Here is an 18,674-nt window from a genome sequence, read left to right as displayed (position 1 = left end):
CTTCCCTCAAAGTAAAAAATAATTGAGGTTGCTGAAGCGAATGTCCGTCGACTATCCAATATCAGACTAACTTCACCGCGGCACTGTTTAATAACTAGCTGTGTTGTTTCTGATTACAAATGAACTAAATGCGTGTTGAACCTTCAAGCTAACTCCCCGGTTTTATTTGAATGTAATCACACTGTGTCGTACAATAAGAAAGTCATGTTTATAGTTTGAATGTGCTACAGATAAGTTTAAAAAAAATGCCAACATTGCCTGTGGCAAGCCGGCTATTACATTTACTACGTCGGCGAAGATGTTTCAGAACTACTTACTAGCAATACATGCTACTGGAAGCAAGAAACATGCACTACTCTAACATGCTCTCAGGACAGAAGGTCAGCGCTTATTCTACACGTTCCCTACTGGAGTAAAACTATCCGAAGCTTCCGCGATCACAGCCAAGCCATCCGACATTAAATTTAGAGTGCGCGTAATGGGAGTAAGAAGCGTCCGCGAGATCACAACTCTAACAATTAATATAGATTAATAGGTAATCCTTTATTTGTTTTTTTATGCAAATTAAAAAGTATTTTTCTCGTGTTAAATCAATACTCATTAAATGTAGAATAAAGTGATGATTTATTAAAAATCTAAATTACATTTTTATTCAATCAATTATTTATCGATATTGATTTGTCAAAATAAACACCTTTTCATTCAATTTCATTGTTTTTGGTGGGGGTTTTATGTTCAATTACATACAGTATGATGTGAAGTCATATTACCCCTTTTAACAGCAATGTAAAGGAAAAATTGCAAGCCTCTCTAAATAATAACGATATTGTTGTGTTCTGTAACGTTGTTACATTGGAGTACCGCTAGGAGGCACTACTGAATAATATTATACTTGGTATGTATGTAGAGGAGAAGAAGAAAGGCAGCTGTTGTGATCCTGTACTTCCTGTTCGAATCGAATAGTAAACGTTATGTGAACTACAAAGTTTTCTTATACTTCAATAAACCACATTATATATTATTAAAGATTAAGGTTTTATCTATCATATACATGAATTTTGAGACATTGTACTGTGGTTTTTATTTTATTTTATCATGTTATGAATCTTGTAGTCATTTCAATACATTGAAAAGACATGTCAAATTTATATAGAATAAAATAAATAAAATAAAAATATGCAAACCTCTGTAAATAATAACTATTTTATTAAAGATGAAAGTTTTATCTATCATGATGATGTTTCATATGACGATGCCATGGCGGCTTTGGAAGCGCATTTCACCCCAAAAGTGAACACCTCTGTCGCTCGCCATCAACTCAGACAATGTGATTTTTTCTCGTGTCACATTAATACTCACTAAATGTAGAATCAAGTGCACATATATGCATAATAATATATATTTTCTTGCTCAACTAACAATACAAAAAAACTCTAGTTCATATTCATATCATTGTAGAAACAGCTGGTAAAATAGATACAACAAAATTATTCTGAAGTAATTGAATAGTTTTTGGTCCAGTAGTATAAAGTCATTAACTACTAGTTGTAGTCTAATGTTGACTTTGTTTGGTAATCTAAAGTAATTGAATAAAGAGCTCATAAAATGGGTATAAGTGAGGATAAATATTAGTATTATTAATATTAATATTATTATTAGTAAGGGGACGTCTAAGATAAATGCTTTTTTATAAACAAAAATTTAAAATAGCAACGGTGCCCATCCAGAGGGAGATGTTAAAATAACAGAATTCCGTAAATGCCGAAGGAGATCTTTAGAGGGATTAATAAAGTCTATCTAATGTAATTAGATATGTTGAAATCAGGAAATCAAGATGAGGCCCTGGACACAGGGTTGTCAGTTCATTGTGTTGAGCAAATACAACTGCAAATCCACTCACTGCATCCAGTGGCTGGTTATGGAGCTGATAATTACTCATTATAGTAATCGGAGTTGGTGATCAAGGCAAAAGGGTGTGGTAGATTTAAACAACTCAAACAGAGGGAAAGGTAAATTTGATGATTCCATGTGGAAAATATGGAAACTCATTTGCCACAAACCAGGTCAAATGGCAAGAGATGGGAAATGTTACTGGATGACAATCCAGCTTTTAAATCAGAAACAATGCACAAAGTTAAATCAAGATCTAAAGTATTATGAATCACTTACCCATTAACAAAACCAGCATGAAGTGTCATTGTTATAAGGAACAAGAGCTACTTGTCTGACATCTAATAATGATACAGCCTTAGTTATACTTACTGTTAAAGATAAAAATGACAGGCTCATTGTTGGGCAGAGTTGAGTCATGGAGTAACACATCTCTCAGCAGGGTGGATGGTAAGGTTCATAGAACACTGCAACACCAGGTATAACTTAACACTGTCATCACTATTGTTAATTACTATTATACGCTACTTAATTTACTCTTTTTTCATTTTTCATCAATATTACTTACAGTTTAATATATAATCTATAAAATAATATATAATTAATTTTATTATTTGTTTTACTTATTATGGTTGCCTTTTTTATTCCGGATTCAGGAGGTAACACAATGGACAATTTGAAGTAAAAAAAAAAAGAAAACGTTAAATTTGTGTGAAGACATTCTAAACCAGAGAGAGCTGCGTCATGCAAGTTAATTATAGTCGAAAACGGGTCTGAAAGCTTGACCAACAATTAAAAATTAAACATCAAATTAGTACAAATCAACTACTGATTAAATCTGACAATCAACTCAGAACACAACATTTAATTACATTTGTTTTTAATAAAAAAAATACAGATGATCAGTCAAGGCAACATGGGGTCAGGGGAACATCTGTATCTCCGCAGACAAAACACGATTTATTTAATCGAAGTTAAAACAAATACAAAACATAACCTTCTTTTTCAGCGAGATGAAAATGTTATTGTTTTGTTTTCTTAAGAAATAAAGGTTGAGTGTAACTTATATGGAAAAAACTGCTATGTTGTGTTGCAGTTAGAGTAGTCATCGACATTTAGAGATTTACCATATATTGAGTCCAAGTGTTAAAAAAGTGTAGCTTATGTTGGTGAAACTGAGCTTCTCTATGACGATGCGTTTGCGTTCTCTTGTCGTTGTTCCACAGTGCCCCTAGTGGTCATTGCACTAGTCCTTACCCGCAGTAACTAGTTAGGAGCATTGGTAACTCGTCCACACAACCCCTTGACTAGTCTTGTTAAACTAGTCAGTAATTTTAATATAAAGCCCTACTTTGTCTTCCTGGAGAATTAGTTTACGCTACCGTTAGCACCAGCCAAATCATAAACACAACTTTAATAAGTACAGTTAGCTAGTTGAGTCATCAGTTCTCGGATATATAGCTCCAGGAAACTTCATGGTCATGGTCAGACTCCTCCTTACATCAATGATCTGATCCAGCCTTACACCCCAGCTCGGGCTCTGAGGTCCGTGGATCAGAATCTACTGATGGTTCGGCACATACGCTTCCGGACCGGACAAGAGAAAAGTTGCTCCCAAGTTTTGGAAAGATCTTCCTCTCTCTCTGCACTTGAAGGAGTCTACTGACTCCTTCAAGAAACAGCTTAAGACACTTTTATTTGTGCAGGCTTTTTCCCTGACTTTCTGGAACTCCAGTGTTTGTCTTGATCTTTTAAGTATATATTTTAACTGTGTATCGTTTGTGATTGTTTAAACGCTTTTTGACCCTGGTCTATAAAGGCGCTTTAGAAATAACCATTACTGACTTACTTACTTACTAGCTTGGAGAAGTAATTCTTAACTTCAGTGTTCTCCCCAGAAAAATGGAACAGTATGGCGCTGGGGGGGCGGGGCCCTCCCTCATGGGGTTAAAGCTATTGCTTTTTTCCCGTTCGAAAGACAAATGGAGGCCATTTTACCTGGGAGTTAGCTTTAATAGTACAGTCTAATGTCTGATTTGCACGGGATAAGTATTACCTGTGGACCTCTGGTAATTTGCAATAATTATGGAGAATGTCTGAGTTTTAATCCCGTGTGAATGTGCCATGTCTGTGATTTGTAATGTTATAATTCCACCGCAAATAACCAACTCTAATTCACCAAACAGAGGCCGGGTGATAATACTAATCCCGTGTGAATCCGAATGTCTGTGTTTGTAATTCTGAATGGCGCATATATGCCACTGTAACAGACTTCTAGGCACTGGCCAGTGTTCGTTTTATTTTGAAGAGGTTTAAAAGGAAGTAGATCAAGTTCGTTTTTGTTGGGGGTGTGTTCCACTTGAACAAAGTAAAAAAGATGCGCGCCCTGCACTGCAACTCTTGCTGTTGAGCATCTGCACAAGTTGAGAAACGAAAGAAAATAAACAGTTGTCCACTTGATCTTCTATAAATGAAGAACGCTTGGTTACACTAACTTTCTCCTTAGTAATTGCGCTTCTTTTTAGAGGTGTATCTCTAGGTAATGTCATTAAAAATGACTATTTTACAGACGTCACTTATCCCGTGTGAATGTGCTTAAAATCGACACACAGGAGGTAATTTACAAAAGGTAATACTTATCCCGTGCGAATAAGCCGTAAGAAGAAACAAGGAAAACCTTCAACTTCAATTTTTCATTCCAATCTGGTGATGGGATAAGGACAGGATGGTGCCGCGCCACTACGCCATCCTTCAGGGAGAACACGGACCTTGTGGACATTAATACATTGATGCGTATTACCAATAATTGTAGCCCATTCACTATGGGGGCACATGGTTACTGGTACCGTGCACTTGTCAAATAAACACTAGTTGGTCTCAAGTACTTGTTTAGCTAGTGAGTTTATCTCACCCAAAGAACCAGTTTCTAACTGAAACACAATATGGCTAATTGAGTACTCCATTTCCCACCAAATTCTCTAACTAGACCACCAGTTAGCTAGTCCTCAAACCAAAGAAAGAGACCCAGCTAGTAAAAAAAAACAGGTTAACCAAAAAGATGAATCATAGAATAATGACAAGTTAGTTTTAGAATTTAACTAGTTTGCTTCCTACGACACCAGCGAGAGAACACTAGTCCACCTGTACAAAAACAGGGAGTTATTAGTTCATAGAACTAGTTTGTGGTTCAAATCCAGATTTGAGCTGAAGAAAGAGCTCATCCATTGACCAAGAACAGCTCAAGAGCTTATTTCGGGTTGATGGTCCAAGTTGTCCTTACAGCACCTGGCAGCAGTTGTACTGGGCCAGTGGTAGAATCTTGGGCTTGTTGTGGGCTGGGATGTTGAAGGTTAAAGCTTTCTCACACAGAGGGAACTGGAAGATTCGGTCCCGCATCTTTATACTGTGTTTTTTACCAGACTCGTTCTGGGCCTCAACATCCTCTTGACCTACAACCCCACCTAGAGGCTGTCGTCTGTCACAGTTAAAGACAACCCTGGTCTCTGTTTGCTCCATTTGCATATGGTCTGGTCCAGGAGCTGGAGCAGGCAGGGGAGACTTGTCTAGGTTATTGTTCTGTTCAGGTTCCGCTTCCTGTGGAGTGTCTAGGCAACTTTGGACTCGCAAATCAGGAGCGTCTGACTTTGCACTGACTAGACAAGTTTCATAGCCGATTGGCTGTTCTGAAATCACATAATCCTCTGTTGAGTGTCCACATTCTTCCTCTTCCTCCTCTACCTCACATATCTGCTGTAGTGCAGAAACTTTCGTGGCCACAGGAGGATCTTCAGCCAGAGTGAGGCTAGGGTTCCTCTGCAAGGTCCCAGGAAAGCCTGTCTGCGTCGTCTGCCTTACAGTCAGCAGGTTGCCACACTCTGGTGCTCCTGATCGAGAGGAACTAGGAGAGATGGTGGTAGTGAGCCACTCGGGAGGAGGTTCAGGGGTCAGCAGGGCATTGTCCAGACCCTGCAGCCAACGATGAGACTCAATCTCCTTCAGCAAGGCTCTCTCAGACGGATCCTTCTGTAGCATCCTTGAGATTAAGCTGAAACAAAAGAGAGTTTCATCAGACCTCCATTTCCATCCAACACCTATGTTCATCTGGTGCCTTTGGCTCAGGGGTGTTAAAGTTGGCCAGGGGAGCAAAAAAAGGACAGGCATCCTTTTCAAGGAACTTTGAGATATACAGTAACTTGTGGAGAAATAGGTTCAAATCTGCATTTTTTACACTTGTTGATCAAAATGTATATTACATTTTGTTCTATAATGCTTTTCTGTTGAGTCTTTGTAAATTAATAATTAATGAACAATAAAACAGAGAGTTTGACCAATTTGTATGATTTTAAGAACTTATTTTTTTATCTGCTACATTTAAGGTAGATATAGCATGTGCAAAAACAAGCAGCCCCGTTTTCTGCAGACGTGCAATATGATTAAAAGCCACATCAGCGAGTTCTAATATGGCGGCATAGGTTACAGTCGATCTCCTCCCTGAACTTTAAACTCACTTTCAAACAAACCCAACTTTAACGTCAAAAATATATTCGGAAAGCACCTGGTTTGTCTTTGACACTTGGAAAAAGAGTGTTCAACCGAAGATATAGAACTTCGGAAAGAGCACCATGTGAAGACGGGGCCCCTACTTACGCCATCGGTTAGGGCAATACACATATTCAAGAGTGAGTTTGAAAACAAGTTGGATGGCGTGATAACGCAATTGAAGATCTAAAGACTAAAATTGGAGAATGTATGGAATGGGTATCAAATGAAGGCTAAAGTTTCGACTCTTGAACATGTGAATGATAAAGTGGCAGATCTGGAGGCGAGGTCCAGACGAAATAATCTAAGGATCGTTAATCTCCCCGAGGATAAAGAGGGGACTGACAGCTTTGCCTTTTTGGCAAAATGGATACTGGAGGTGTTGGAGCTAGCTAGCTTCAGGCTAGCTTATGAGAGAGCACACAGGATTTGCCAGAAGCAAGACGCTAGAGCTCTTCCAAGAATCCTCATCATGAGGACCATAAGCGAGAAAGAGAAGGTGGATATAATGAGAGCAGCACGTCTGAGGAGTCACAACAAGGATCAACAAGTCTGCTTTCATCAAGACCTGCCTCCTAACGTCTTTGAGAAGCAGGAGTTCAACAACGTCAAACAGAAATTTGGGAATAAAACACGCAATTCTCGTGCCTGCCGAACTGATTCTGACACAGTAAAACAAGACTCGAGTGTTCCACTCACCATCAGAGGTAGACGCTTTCCTCAAACAATTACAGAAGTAAAGTTTTCACTAATTGCAGTATGATGGACATTTAATTTTGAAAAAGTTTAATTCTAAATTAGCATGTGTTCACATTTTAATTTCTAAATTGTAAATATTCTTTTTCTTTCTCAAAAGAATACAGTTAAGTGGTTGCCAAGTTTTTTACGTGCACGTAATCTTGTTTTAATCCTGATCAAGGGATGGTGAATATTGAGCTTGACAATAAATTTTGTGGGGATTTCCACGTAAAAAGTAGAATTTCCAGCTATATATTAGACTACAATCTAGGGACGCTATTTTGGATCTTAAATGGGGCAGTACTGTTCAATGGTTCAGGTTTTTTGGGTGTGTGTTTTTGTTTTGTCCAGTGGCATTTTTTACTTCACCCTTTTTATCACAATTTCTCGAAAAGGGGTTCCTTTTTTTTTTTTTTAAACGTTTACAAAATAATGGTTATGGATGATGGGCGAAGTAGATGTTAAATTTACATCCTGGAACTGCAGGAGTTTATAGAAAAACAAGAATATTTAACAAGTAATAGGGCGGAAAAAAATCAATGAATGCATAGTTTTTTTTTGCAAGAAACGCATAAAAAGTGAAGATAAAAAAAATTAAACAGCAATGGAAAGGTTTTTCAGCACCTTTTAACACTCAAGCCAGAGGTGCTACACTTATTCAGAAATCTGTTCCATTCATGGTTGTAGAAGTCCTTTCTGATAAAGCTGGTAGATACTTATTCAAGAAATGATTACATACTCACATACTCATTTTCAGCAAGCCTAAAAAATGTGGCTATATTATATTATATGTGACAGTTTTCAAATATTAGACCATGCCACTGTAAATTTTACCAAAATTTGCCACCAAAATGGAAACTTCAGCTAAAATGTTTAAGAGACAAGGAATTTATTTAATTTTTAGTTGATCAAATTTCTTTTTTTTTCACAATAAATGACAATGAGAGGTTTGCTTCTGTGCAAGGGGAAGCTTTAAAAGCATTTATTAGAGGTCAAAAAATTTGGCTACACAAGTACAAAATCAAAAAAGGCAAAACAAAAATTATTATTACTAATTGATTGACTGATTTCTCTCCTCTGGTTCTGAACCGTGTGCGAGGAACCATCAGTAGATTCTGATCCACAGACCTCAGAGCCCGAGCTGGGGTGTAAGGCTGGATCAGATCACTGATGTAAGGAGGAGTCTGACCATAAATAGCTCTAAAAGTAAGAATTGGAATTTTAAAATCGATCCTGAAAGAAACTGGCAGCCAGTGAAGAGTTTTAAGGATCGAGGAAATGCAATTTGGGCTATCCATTTGGTTTCTTATTTTTCGGGCGGAGGGTGATTAAATATGAGAGAACTTTGAGAAAATGTTAATGCCTGTCTGAGAAATGTGCATAAAAGTGTGTAGGGTTTTACAGCCTTAAAACATGTCTAATAATTGTAAAAAATAAAACTGATCACTTCGCAGTAATTTATATCGGGTTATTTTTAGAACGTATCCCCGTGATAAACAAGGGACCACTGTAATTACATTTCAAGACCAATTAGAATCAGTCATGGATGCAGACAGGGATGCCCACTATCGCCCTTGTTGTTTGTAATAGCTATCGAAAACCTTGCCATACCAATAAGAAATCATATAGAAATCTCTGGTATAAATACAGGCCAATTGGAACAGAATAGTATTATATGCAGATGATGTAATTCTCTTTATTTAAAAATTACATTAAACAAATTCTCCAAATATCTGACATTATATACAAATTTAGCCAAATTTCCGGTTACAAGTTCAATTAAAGCACTAAATCCTCTCTATTACTATTAGACCCGACTGAGAGAAGCAACCCCCCAGTACAGGCTTGCGCTTTATTTGTGCAAAAAAAAAAAAAAAAAAAGTATTTAGGAATAGAAATCACAGATAACCTGGATAATGTGGTAGAACTTAATTACACTCGTTTTAGATTCTATTAGCTCAAAAATTGAAAGACGGACATCACTCCACATTTCTCAGATAAGTAGAATCAACATACCGAAAATAAACACGCTACCAAAACTCCTATACATTTTTCATTCAAAATATACCATTGTAGGAAAGTCTGGTAGATTAAAACCAATATTTAACAACTTGGTATGTAACAATAGATGCCCCAGACTGAGATTGTTACCAGTACCTACCATATGAGGCCTAAAATGCCCTAACATGATGTGTTATTTCTTGGCAGTACAACTAAGAACAATATTATTTATCCGGCAACACTCTTGTTTGGAGAGACATTGAAGCAAATGCACTAAAATGCCAAATGCCACCTTATATTTTCTCAGAATCACAAAAAAACAAAAACATTTTTTACAGATAATCCAATTGTCAGAAATATTGTAGATATTTGGTATTAAGTTCAGGAGTATTTCAAAGAGACCTCAATTCTTTCTAGATTCAGCCCTATCTGGTGTAAAAGAAAATGTACTCCTTGGAGCAACAAAGGAACTTCACAGATCGAGGACCTATTGTCAGCAGACGGACATATAAAATCCTTTGAGGAGCTAACACATAGACATAATATTCCACGTAAATACCTAAAGATAAGAAACGTCATTAGAGCCAATCAAACAAAAATTAAGAAACCTGTGCTGTCCACTTAAGAGGAAATAATAGATAAAGATCAATTTAAGAAAATGAATCATTTCATACATGTATAATATGCTAAATTATTTCTCCATAGAGTCATCAGTCTAAATTAAAAGTGTGGAATGCAGATTCGCAGGAGGAAATATCAACAGACATTTGGGAAAAAGCATGAGGGCCTATAAAGTTAAAAGAAAATCACAACAATAATAGGCCGATTTAAGAAGCTGTGAATCAGCAGAACTGAAGATCCAGTTTAATGCACAAACACACTCTGCCATCAGTCCCGACGTGAGTTGGGTTGAATCTCCACAAAACAGCGTCACAATATGCTAGCGTAATCTTCCCTGCCCACAGAGCATGTGATAATATAATACGCAGTATTATGACCATTTCATGGTCAGATGTTCCCGATGTGTGTATTTCAAGCTGGTTCTCCTCCAGAAATAGATATGAACAAAAGTATTTTTATTCACAAGTGTTTATCAGGGAGTTGAAGAGAAAGACAGAGAATATTACATAATTGACAAATTACTGTAAGTAAGTAAGTAATTTTTATTTGTATAGCGCTTTTCCAGACAAGGGTCACAGAGCGCTTAAACAATCAAAACAATATTCAATAAAGTATATACTTTAAAGGGCAAGTAGTACAAGGCTGTACCAACCTATGTGTTATTTTAAGTACATTCGCACGGGATAAGTGACGTCTGTAAAATAGCCTATTTTACTGACATCACCGGAATTGAGACAAGACACTAAATTGAATATCTGTATGGGGCAAGGCCCGATACCAACGAATGTTCAAATCTATTGTGGACAAACATATGGCGTGGGAGCAGATTTACGCAGAGCTTGTGCGCTGGTGCACCACCGTAAAAGAATTTGGACCAAAATTGAGGACCGAATGGACTATCTTAATAGAAAATACTGTGACAGCCTGAAAAATTACATAAAGACCGGGTCCGATTCACGGTGAAATGCTACCTGAAATCGAAAGGTAGCATATCAGCGGCAAGATGGAAAATCGCGCAATTACAATAATAAACACCTGGATGCGCACTGGACTAGCCTCTGTTAGGCAAAACGCTGGAGGTAAAATCAAAGACATGTCGCATTCGCACAGGATTCAATCTCAGACATTCTTTGGTCCAGAGGTTATACTTATCCCATGTGAATCGGGCTTTGGATACTATTCCCACATAGCTGCTTAAAGACTTAGCACACATTATGAACTTAATAATAATAAAATAATAATATTATTTTTTCAAAGTGCCTTTCAAAAAACTCAAGATCGCTTCACAATAAAATAACACAATACAATAAAACTAGGAGGTGGAGAATTTGAACAACATAAAACCAGGTGGTAGCAGCAGATGAAAGGGGTTGTGAGAGATGTGCGATGTGGAACAGGTAGGTTTTGATTTGAGATTTGTAAAGGGGGAGAGAGTCACAGTTACGGAGGTCTGGTGTAAGAGAGTTCCAAGGTTTGTTTGCTTATTGACCTTCATCTGAGGTGATGGAGAACAGAGCCCCAGTATATCCCTCAGTTTGTTTTCAATCAGTATGATACCAGACTCATCTCTGAAACATCCTCAGAAGCAGCAAAAAAGTCCTGTTAGTCATTTAATTAAATGTTATAATAACAAGATATTTTAAGCAGATTAAGAACCTAAATTATATATATATATTTGCATCTACATGGTATCCTGGATGCACCACTATCAGCTAAATAAATATCTCTTTGATATGATACTTTTCACTTTGTTGCAACAAGATTGTGAGACGCATGCATGAAACTATAAGTAGGCAAAAATCCTAATGGTCTGATTAGCAGGAGTATATATCGGTCACTCCGGCGTTTTATTCGCTGAATCAAAATAATGAGATAAGTTCACAGTAAGTGGCTGCTTAAAAGCAGGTCACAAGTCTAATCACTTACTTTTGGCAGTCCATAGAGATGTGGTCAGGAACAGAGTACCGACAGTCCAGGATCATCACCAGGGTCTCACTGTCGTTGGTCTCATGGAAGGGAGGAACTCCACACACCAGCATGTAGAGGATCACCCCGAGAGACCAGATATCTACACACACAAACCTTAGTAATCACCACAGTCCAAACATATCTGTTACTGTTTTAAATATTTTCTTGTTGCTGAATAGCGTACAATTCCACATCAGATGACGCAGTCACCACATGTTTCTACTCTACTACTCCAACCCTAACTACACCATTTTTCTTCATGACTTTTCTTCCTCTTTCCTTCCAGTCTTCAGCCTGTCACTTTGAGTGAATTGTATACGAGAATGCTACTTCAATGAAAGTAGCCTAGTGATTAACCATTGCGTTGTCTCTGGGTCAAGGCGAACAACCTCTGCCACAGCATATGTAATTCGGCAAGGCATGGAGGTCGTTCACCTTGATATTACAAACTCATTTTTTTCTTGGCCACCAGGTAAAAAAATATATATTATTACATACTATACTAATCATTTTCTTTGATCACTTTTGAGTGAGAGTTTTTTTTTAATGTGCCCAGTTTTTAAACTTTCTACCTTCCAGCAAAAATAAATGCACATGTTTAGGTGTGTCAGAAAGTTTTGTTCAAGGTACTACATGTGCTGACACAGTAATAGGTGATGACCTGAAAAAGGCAGTGTCATCCCCCATGCAGATGTCCTGCATGCGACTGAGCACTGGACCACATTAAAAGTCCCATGAGGATCTGACAACCGCCCTCAGTGATTTAAGCATAATGTGTGTGTCTGTTATGTGCTTGGCTGTCAAGAGAACACTTATGCAACAACAGTGTGTGTTCTTCTGCTGCCGTGGAATGACACACCCGAGTGAACTGCTGACTCCTCACACACACGTCAAGATATCACACACAGCATCAGTACAGAGGACAAATTCAAATGTTGTGAATCCAAGTCAAAGAGCTGATTGATTGTTAAGGCTAGTTATGATTTGGTTAGTTTAAGGTCTTGATGTGGCTGTGAAGGTCCATGGTTAAGTCCATGGAGCAATTTAGACTTGTTCTCGTTAACAAGTTGGAACTCCTGTCATACTGTTATGAGCTTTTTAAGTTAGATCCTGGATTGTAACTCTGACTTGTTTGTTTGGAGTAGATGGCTCAACTTTAGAATATTTTACACTTCTTAATTTGACTTCTTAACATCTTAGATAGGTTGACCCTTTCAATTGTATGTCTGACTTGTTTTACCAAGTTCTTCTAAGTCTCAGTTTGTCTAAAGATAGACTCTGGACACTAAACCTGCATTTTGAGCTTTAAAGACCCGGACAGGTTTAAATCCCTCAGATGATGTGTGCAGAAGAGTGGTCAATCGAAGGACAGCAGGCCTGATAAAGCCTTTGTCCTGGTTGTCCAAGGTGATGGCAGAGGTTTTTCCAAAACAGCAACGTTGTTTTTTTTGCTGGATCTACTTATGAGTCTGGTACTTTAAACATCTTGCGGCCTCCTAAGCACAGTGAAAACTCCAATCTGAACTCTACATAAGACTGATCTGATTTAACATCGAGCGGTTCGTCTAACTCTTCTATGTGGTCAGGAAGTTACAATGACATTTGTGAGATGACCCAATTAATTCATCCTTAATCAAAGTAGTTAATCCGTTTCTACCTTTTTTATCTCTTTAACTTAAACTTTTATGTCCGATATGGTCTGTTGAGACTACAGAAGTCGACTACCTCTGACCCCACGCTCTTGTTATGTTATGCAAGATGTTTAATTATATTGAAGGAGCCCGAGGAGTATCTGTTTCTGTCTGAAAAAACACACAAACACAACACACCAGAGGATTGTGAATTCAACAAGGTTAATGTTAAGGTCCACGAGTCACTGAGCTGAACTCTTTGCTCGCTTGAATGGCTGACTCAGAGGAACGTTTGCATCAAGTAACTAAAGTTATTTAATATTTGCATCTCTGTTGAGTCACTTTTAGTAACTGGAAGACACATTATACAACGAAAGTTATGTGGGTAACACTGTTGTGAGAGAACAGTTCCTACTTTTAGAAACAAATACTTACATCTGTCAATCATTTTATGTAAAACTTAATTGACAAAGATTAGATTACATAAATCTACATTAATGTTATGGCATAATGGAATCAGGAGTTATTTCCTAAACATGAAAGCAAAATGTAAAAAATGTTTTCTCTTTAGTTTTCTGTGTTGCCGCAATACATTTGATATGCAGTATATTATTAGTATGTATATATATATTTATATCTGTTCTGGAATATTTTTTATTTTATTCTAACAATAATTATTTTTGTGTGCATTTTCTAATTTGTCTCACAATGCAATAAATAGACACACAGTCTGTTTAAAGAGCATGACAGAAAAGCATGGAATACACATACTAATTTTCGAAACTATTTAAATAATAATATACAACATTTTCTAAGAAATCTTAATATAAAAAATGAAACGCAATAAAACAAAACTTTCATAAATATATGATAAAACAAGAAAATTATATTTTGAAAATAACACAATTATTTTATTATTAATGTTACAATAGAATATTATGTCAATAGATTTTCTTCCTTCAGCCAAAAAGATTGCCCGTTTTGGATGTTTTTGTTTCTCAGAAACGCCTCCAGGAAACAAACCACACACTTATCTGTGTACTGTTGCACAACATCTGGCTGCAAGTGTTACACGATGTACAAGACGTCGCCCATTTCCTTTGACAGTTTTGATTATCTTCTTCTCACACACAAACACTCGGAGGCAAGACAAAACTGCTGCAGGAGCAACAGTGCTACTTTCTCTTGCTGGTATTGATCCCCTGAAATTGATGCTTCCCTAATGACGTGCGCACGCACACGCATTACCATGTCAAGACTACGCCGCATTGATCTGCTTCATTCACATGATAATATTGGTGAGAAGTTTTCGATAAAAGCTTAGTTTAATCCATCGCTGCTTACCTAGTGTTTACAATAGTCACTTCCGTTTCATTGTCCTGCCCTGATCCGCTAAACCTAGCACTCTAGACTCTCGACTCCAGACTGAACACGAGCACCGCCTCTTTTTTCGTCCGACTAGGACGCCGACTCCCGACCGGGACTCGGGGCGCTGACTGCCTGACAGCGCCAGACGCCCGATAATCAGCGCGGTGTGTCAAGGCCTTAAGAAAGACAATGCTACATAAGCTTGTAAAGACAAACACCCAGGAGTTTTGGGGTGACTCACCGACAGCAGGGGCGTTGTACTCCTCTCCCAGCAGGATCTCTGGAGCCGAATATGCCAGCGACCCACAGCTGGTGGCCAACATGGTCCCAGGTTGGAAGAGGTTGCTGAACCCAAAGTCTGTCAGTTTCACCGCCCCCTGCTGTGGGAAGAACACGACATTCTCCGGCTTGAGGTCGCGATGCACCACGTGGAGCTGGTGGCAGTACGAGACAGCTCGAACGATCTGGGCAAAGTGGCGCTTTGCCGTTCCTTCGGCCACGCCTCTCTCGTGTCGAAGGATGTAGTCATAAAGGTCGCCACCTTCCGCCAGCTCCATGATCAGGTGGAGGGTGGTGGGCGTGTCTATGACCTTGTACAGGCATACCACGTTAGGATGCTGCACCAACTTCATGCACCTGAATATGGGAAATATGGAGAGGAAATCATCCAGCTGCTTTTGATACCTAGATTCCAATCAGAACATTAGACTTCATTAGTATTGGTACATTGGTACTACAAGTACATTATCTTGAAAATCTGCATGATCTGTGGATGCATGTACGTGCATGTCTTACGATGCATTTGTGGCAATACGATTTGGCCAAAAATGGATTATATCAGTAGTATCTGGCAAACAATTGCCACTGCTTTCTAATTCAGAGCCGACAAGCATAAAACATTTGTTAATTTAAATCTAGCTTACATTTCCAGGTGTTTCTTACTCACCTGACCTCCTGCAGGAGGTGACTTGTCGCCATGACGTCTAGCTTGGTCTTGTCTATCATTTTGATAGCCACCAACTGCCCGGTGCTGACGTGTTGAGCCAATTTGACCACAGCGTAGTGGCCCCTGCCCAGAGTGCGACCTAGATTGTACAGTCCAATGAGATCCGAGCGACCTCTATCGATCTCCATGGTTGCTTGTCCAGAATACTCCATGATCCACTTGCAGCAGAGAGAGTAGATTTGTTCGAGTATTCAGGAAACACGGCGTAGTGGCGGGTGACAAAATGAAGTCCTCTCTTCAGTTCTAGAAGGTTGTCTGGTGGAACACAGATAATATGATTCAGTCTTCTGCCTCCTGGAACAGGCGGCTTGGTCTTGATGTTAATAACACACATTGAATATGCAAGAAGGTCTGACTTATGTCTTAACAAGAAGGAGCTGTCTCGCCTGCAGTTGATTCAGAACTCTGCAGCGAGAATTCTGACCTGCTCAAGTCGAAGAACTCACATTTCTCCGATCCTTAAAACTCTTCACTGGCTTCCAGTTTCTTTCAGGATCAACTTTAAAATTCTGGTTTTTACTTTCAGAGCTATTCATGGTCAGGCTCCTCCTTACATCACTGATCTGATCCAGCCTTACACCCCAGCTCGGGCTCTGAGGTCTGTGGATCAGAATCTACTGATGGTTCCTCGCACACGGTTCAGGACCAGAGGAGAGAAATCCTTCCAGGCTGTTGCTCCTAAGCTTTGGAACGATCTTCCTCTCTCTTTGCGCTTTATAGAGTCTACTGACTCCTTCAAGAAACACTTTAAGACGATTTTATTTGTTCAGGCTTTTCCTTGATTTTCTGGAACTCCTGTTGTGTTATCAGTTTTATTTTGATCTTTAAAGTATATACTTTATTGAATGTTGTTTTGATTGTTTAAGCGCTTTGTGACCCTGGTCTGGAAAAGCGCTATACAAATAAAAATTACTTACTTGACAAGCTGGCAGGAAAAAAAAAAAATTAAATATAGATTTTATATTTTTTTATAGTTATTTAAATTTGTCTTCTAATGATCATAAGTCGTCTTAAGGTTAATACCATTTAAAACGTCAAATGATACAGAAACAAAATACTGCGATGATGACGATGATGCACAGTCTCAAATATCACTTCGAGTTCAGGATCAATACTGTAAGAGGAGACCATAATGGTGTGTGTGTGTGTGTGTGTGTGTGTGTGTGTGTGTGTGTGTGTGTGTGTGTGTGTGTGTGTGTGTGTGTGTGTGTGTGTGTGTGTGTGTGTGTGTGTGTGTGTGTGTGTATAATGGTGTGTGTGTGTGTGTGTGTGTGTTTGGTTTGGTTAAAAGGGTTTGAATGTGGTGTTAGAAGGGATGATGCCATCAACATAGCCATCACAGTGTAACATGTTCAGCAGTTTATCACACTAGCATGTTTGTCTACAACTCTATCCAAACAAAACGGCAGCATCGTCACAGACCGTGAGACATAGTTCAGAGTTCAGAGTTCACAGAAGAGTTCTGCTCACAGGCCACTTGGCGCCGTTCATCCTATCGTCGCCACAAAACTCGCTCTACGCCACAAACATGTCGCTCACCGTCGTCCGTAGAGGGGCTGCTCACACCGTGTCGCCAAAGCTGGTTCCGTCCGTACCCTCCATGTTGCCGCGTGTGTCAGCTCAGCTCACTCTCTCCTCATGACTGGTCCTCCCTCCCAGGAGGCGCGAGCACGAGGCGGGCGCGCGCTCGCCCCCGAGCTGCCAGCCGAGAGAGCCCATTTCTTGTGACGTCACTGCATCCCTACGGTGACAGAAAAGGCTCACAACAAACAAGCTCAAGAAACATTTTTTATTTGTGCAGCGTTTTTCCTTGATGTTCTGGAACTCCTGTGTTGTTCTTAGTGTTATCTTGACCTTTTAAGTATATATTTTATTGAGTATTGTTTTGATTGTTTAAGCGCTTTGTGATCCTGGTCTGGAAAATCACTCTACAAATATACATTACTTACTTACAAATACACAAACTAGGCTAAATGTCGAAGTGTTTTCCCTAAATGTCGAAGTGCTTTCACTTTTGTATTTCCCTTTTGGCTAAGGGTTTTCAACTTCAATTCAAGTTTCAAGATTCAAAGCGTTTATTGTCATAGGTACTACGTACCATGAAATCCTTACTTTGTACCCCCAACAAAAGTGCACAGTAAAAATAAACATATATATACAGTATATCTATATATATACATACATATATAAATAACTATATATACATTTGAAAGAATAAAAAAACAAAAAAAACAGAGCAACAAAAGTACAAGTAGTGCAAGAGGTAGATGTGGTTTTAACTGTTGAGAAGTCTGATGGCAGTTGGAAAGAAAGAGTTTTTCAGTCTCGTTGTTCCGCACTTCACACTCCTGTACCTGCGGCCTGAGGGCAGAAGTGTGAACAGTCCATGCTGGGGGTGCGTGGGATCCTTGAGGGTGGAGGCAGCTCTACTGTGGACCCTGTGGTGGAATATGCTCTGCAGGGAGGGCAGAGAAGTTCTGGTGATCCTCTCAGATGTCTTCACCACTCTCTGCAGGCGTTTGCGGTCCGTCACAGTAGTGCTGCCATACCACACGGTGATGCAGCTGGTCAAGATGCTTTCAACGATGCAGCTGTAGAAGTTCTTGAGGATCTTGGTTGACATGCCGAACTTTCATAGCCTCCTCAGGAAATACAGCCGCTGTTGCGCCAGCTGTGTGGTATTAAATGTCCACGTAAGAAATCTAGTTGAATGAATCATATACTGTCACTTGAGTCGTTTTGTGTGATTTTAATTTTCACTGTAAAAGTTCTTGGGGATGGTGTGAACATGCTATATATAGCGCTGGTTGTGGTGTAGGAATTATGGTACTAGACAAAGTTAAAGTTATGTTATTTACAAAGCCGTCATAACACATATCATATTTCATTATCCACAATCGGATTCATTACCT

At 38.8% G+C, this 18,674-nt stretch overlaps 1 protein-coding gene across 1 annotated transcript; it reads right to left on the bottom strand.

The window, feature by feature from the left end:
* Nucleotides 1-2,783: 2,783 nt before the first annotated feature.
* On the bottom strand, nucleotides 2,784-17,421 carry snrkb (SNF related kinase b). Its single transcript, XM_087798032.1, has 5 exons — nucleotides 17,302-17,421; nucleotides 15,703-16,017; nucleotides 14,998-15,392; nucleotides 11,716-11,857; nucleotides 2,784-5,935 (listed from the first exon to the last, which is right to left on the bottom strand). Exons 2-5 carry the CDS (start codon nucleotides 15,912-15,914, stop codon nucleotides 5,167-5,169), a joined length of 1,518 nt encoding a protein of 505 aa, XP_087654158.1. The 5' UTR covers nucleotides 15,915-16,017; nucleotides 17,302-17,421; the 3' UTR covers nucleotides 2,784-5,166.
* Nucleotides 17,422-18,674: the final 1,253 nt, after the last annotated feature.

Source organism: Callionymus lyra, chromosome 8, assembly GCF_982586985.1.
Source record: "Callionymus lyra chromosome 8, fCalLyr1.hap1.1, whole genome shotgun sequence".
Lineage (NCBI taxonomy): Eukaryota > Metazoa > Chordata > Actinopteri > Syngnathiformes > Callionymidae > Callionymus > Callionymus lyra.
The sequence above is the reverse complement of the archived record's forward strand: the minus strand, read 5'-3'. Positions and strand labels throughout refer to the sequence as shown.

What these genes read in the sequence shown, in the direction of transcription:
- snrkb (XM_087798032.1), bottom strand. Translation starts at nt 15,914, where the DNA reads ATGGAGTATTCTGGACAAGCAACCATGGAGATCGATAGAGGTCGCTCG. An exon ending in CACCTCCTGCAGGAGGTCAG is followed by an intron (nt 15,393 to 15,702) that starts GTGAGTAAGAAA and finishes TCCCATATTCAG; the next exon opens with GTGCATGAAGTTGGTGCAGC. An exon ending in ATCTCTATGGACTGCCAAAA is followed by an intron (nt 5,936 to 11,715) that starts GTAAGTGATTAG and finishes CTTTTGTTTCAG; the next exon opens with CTTAATCTCAAGGATGCTAC.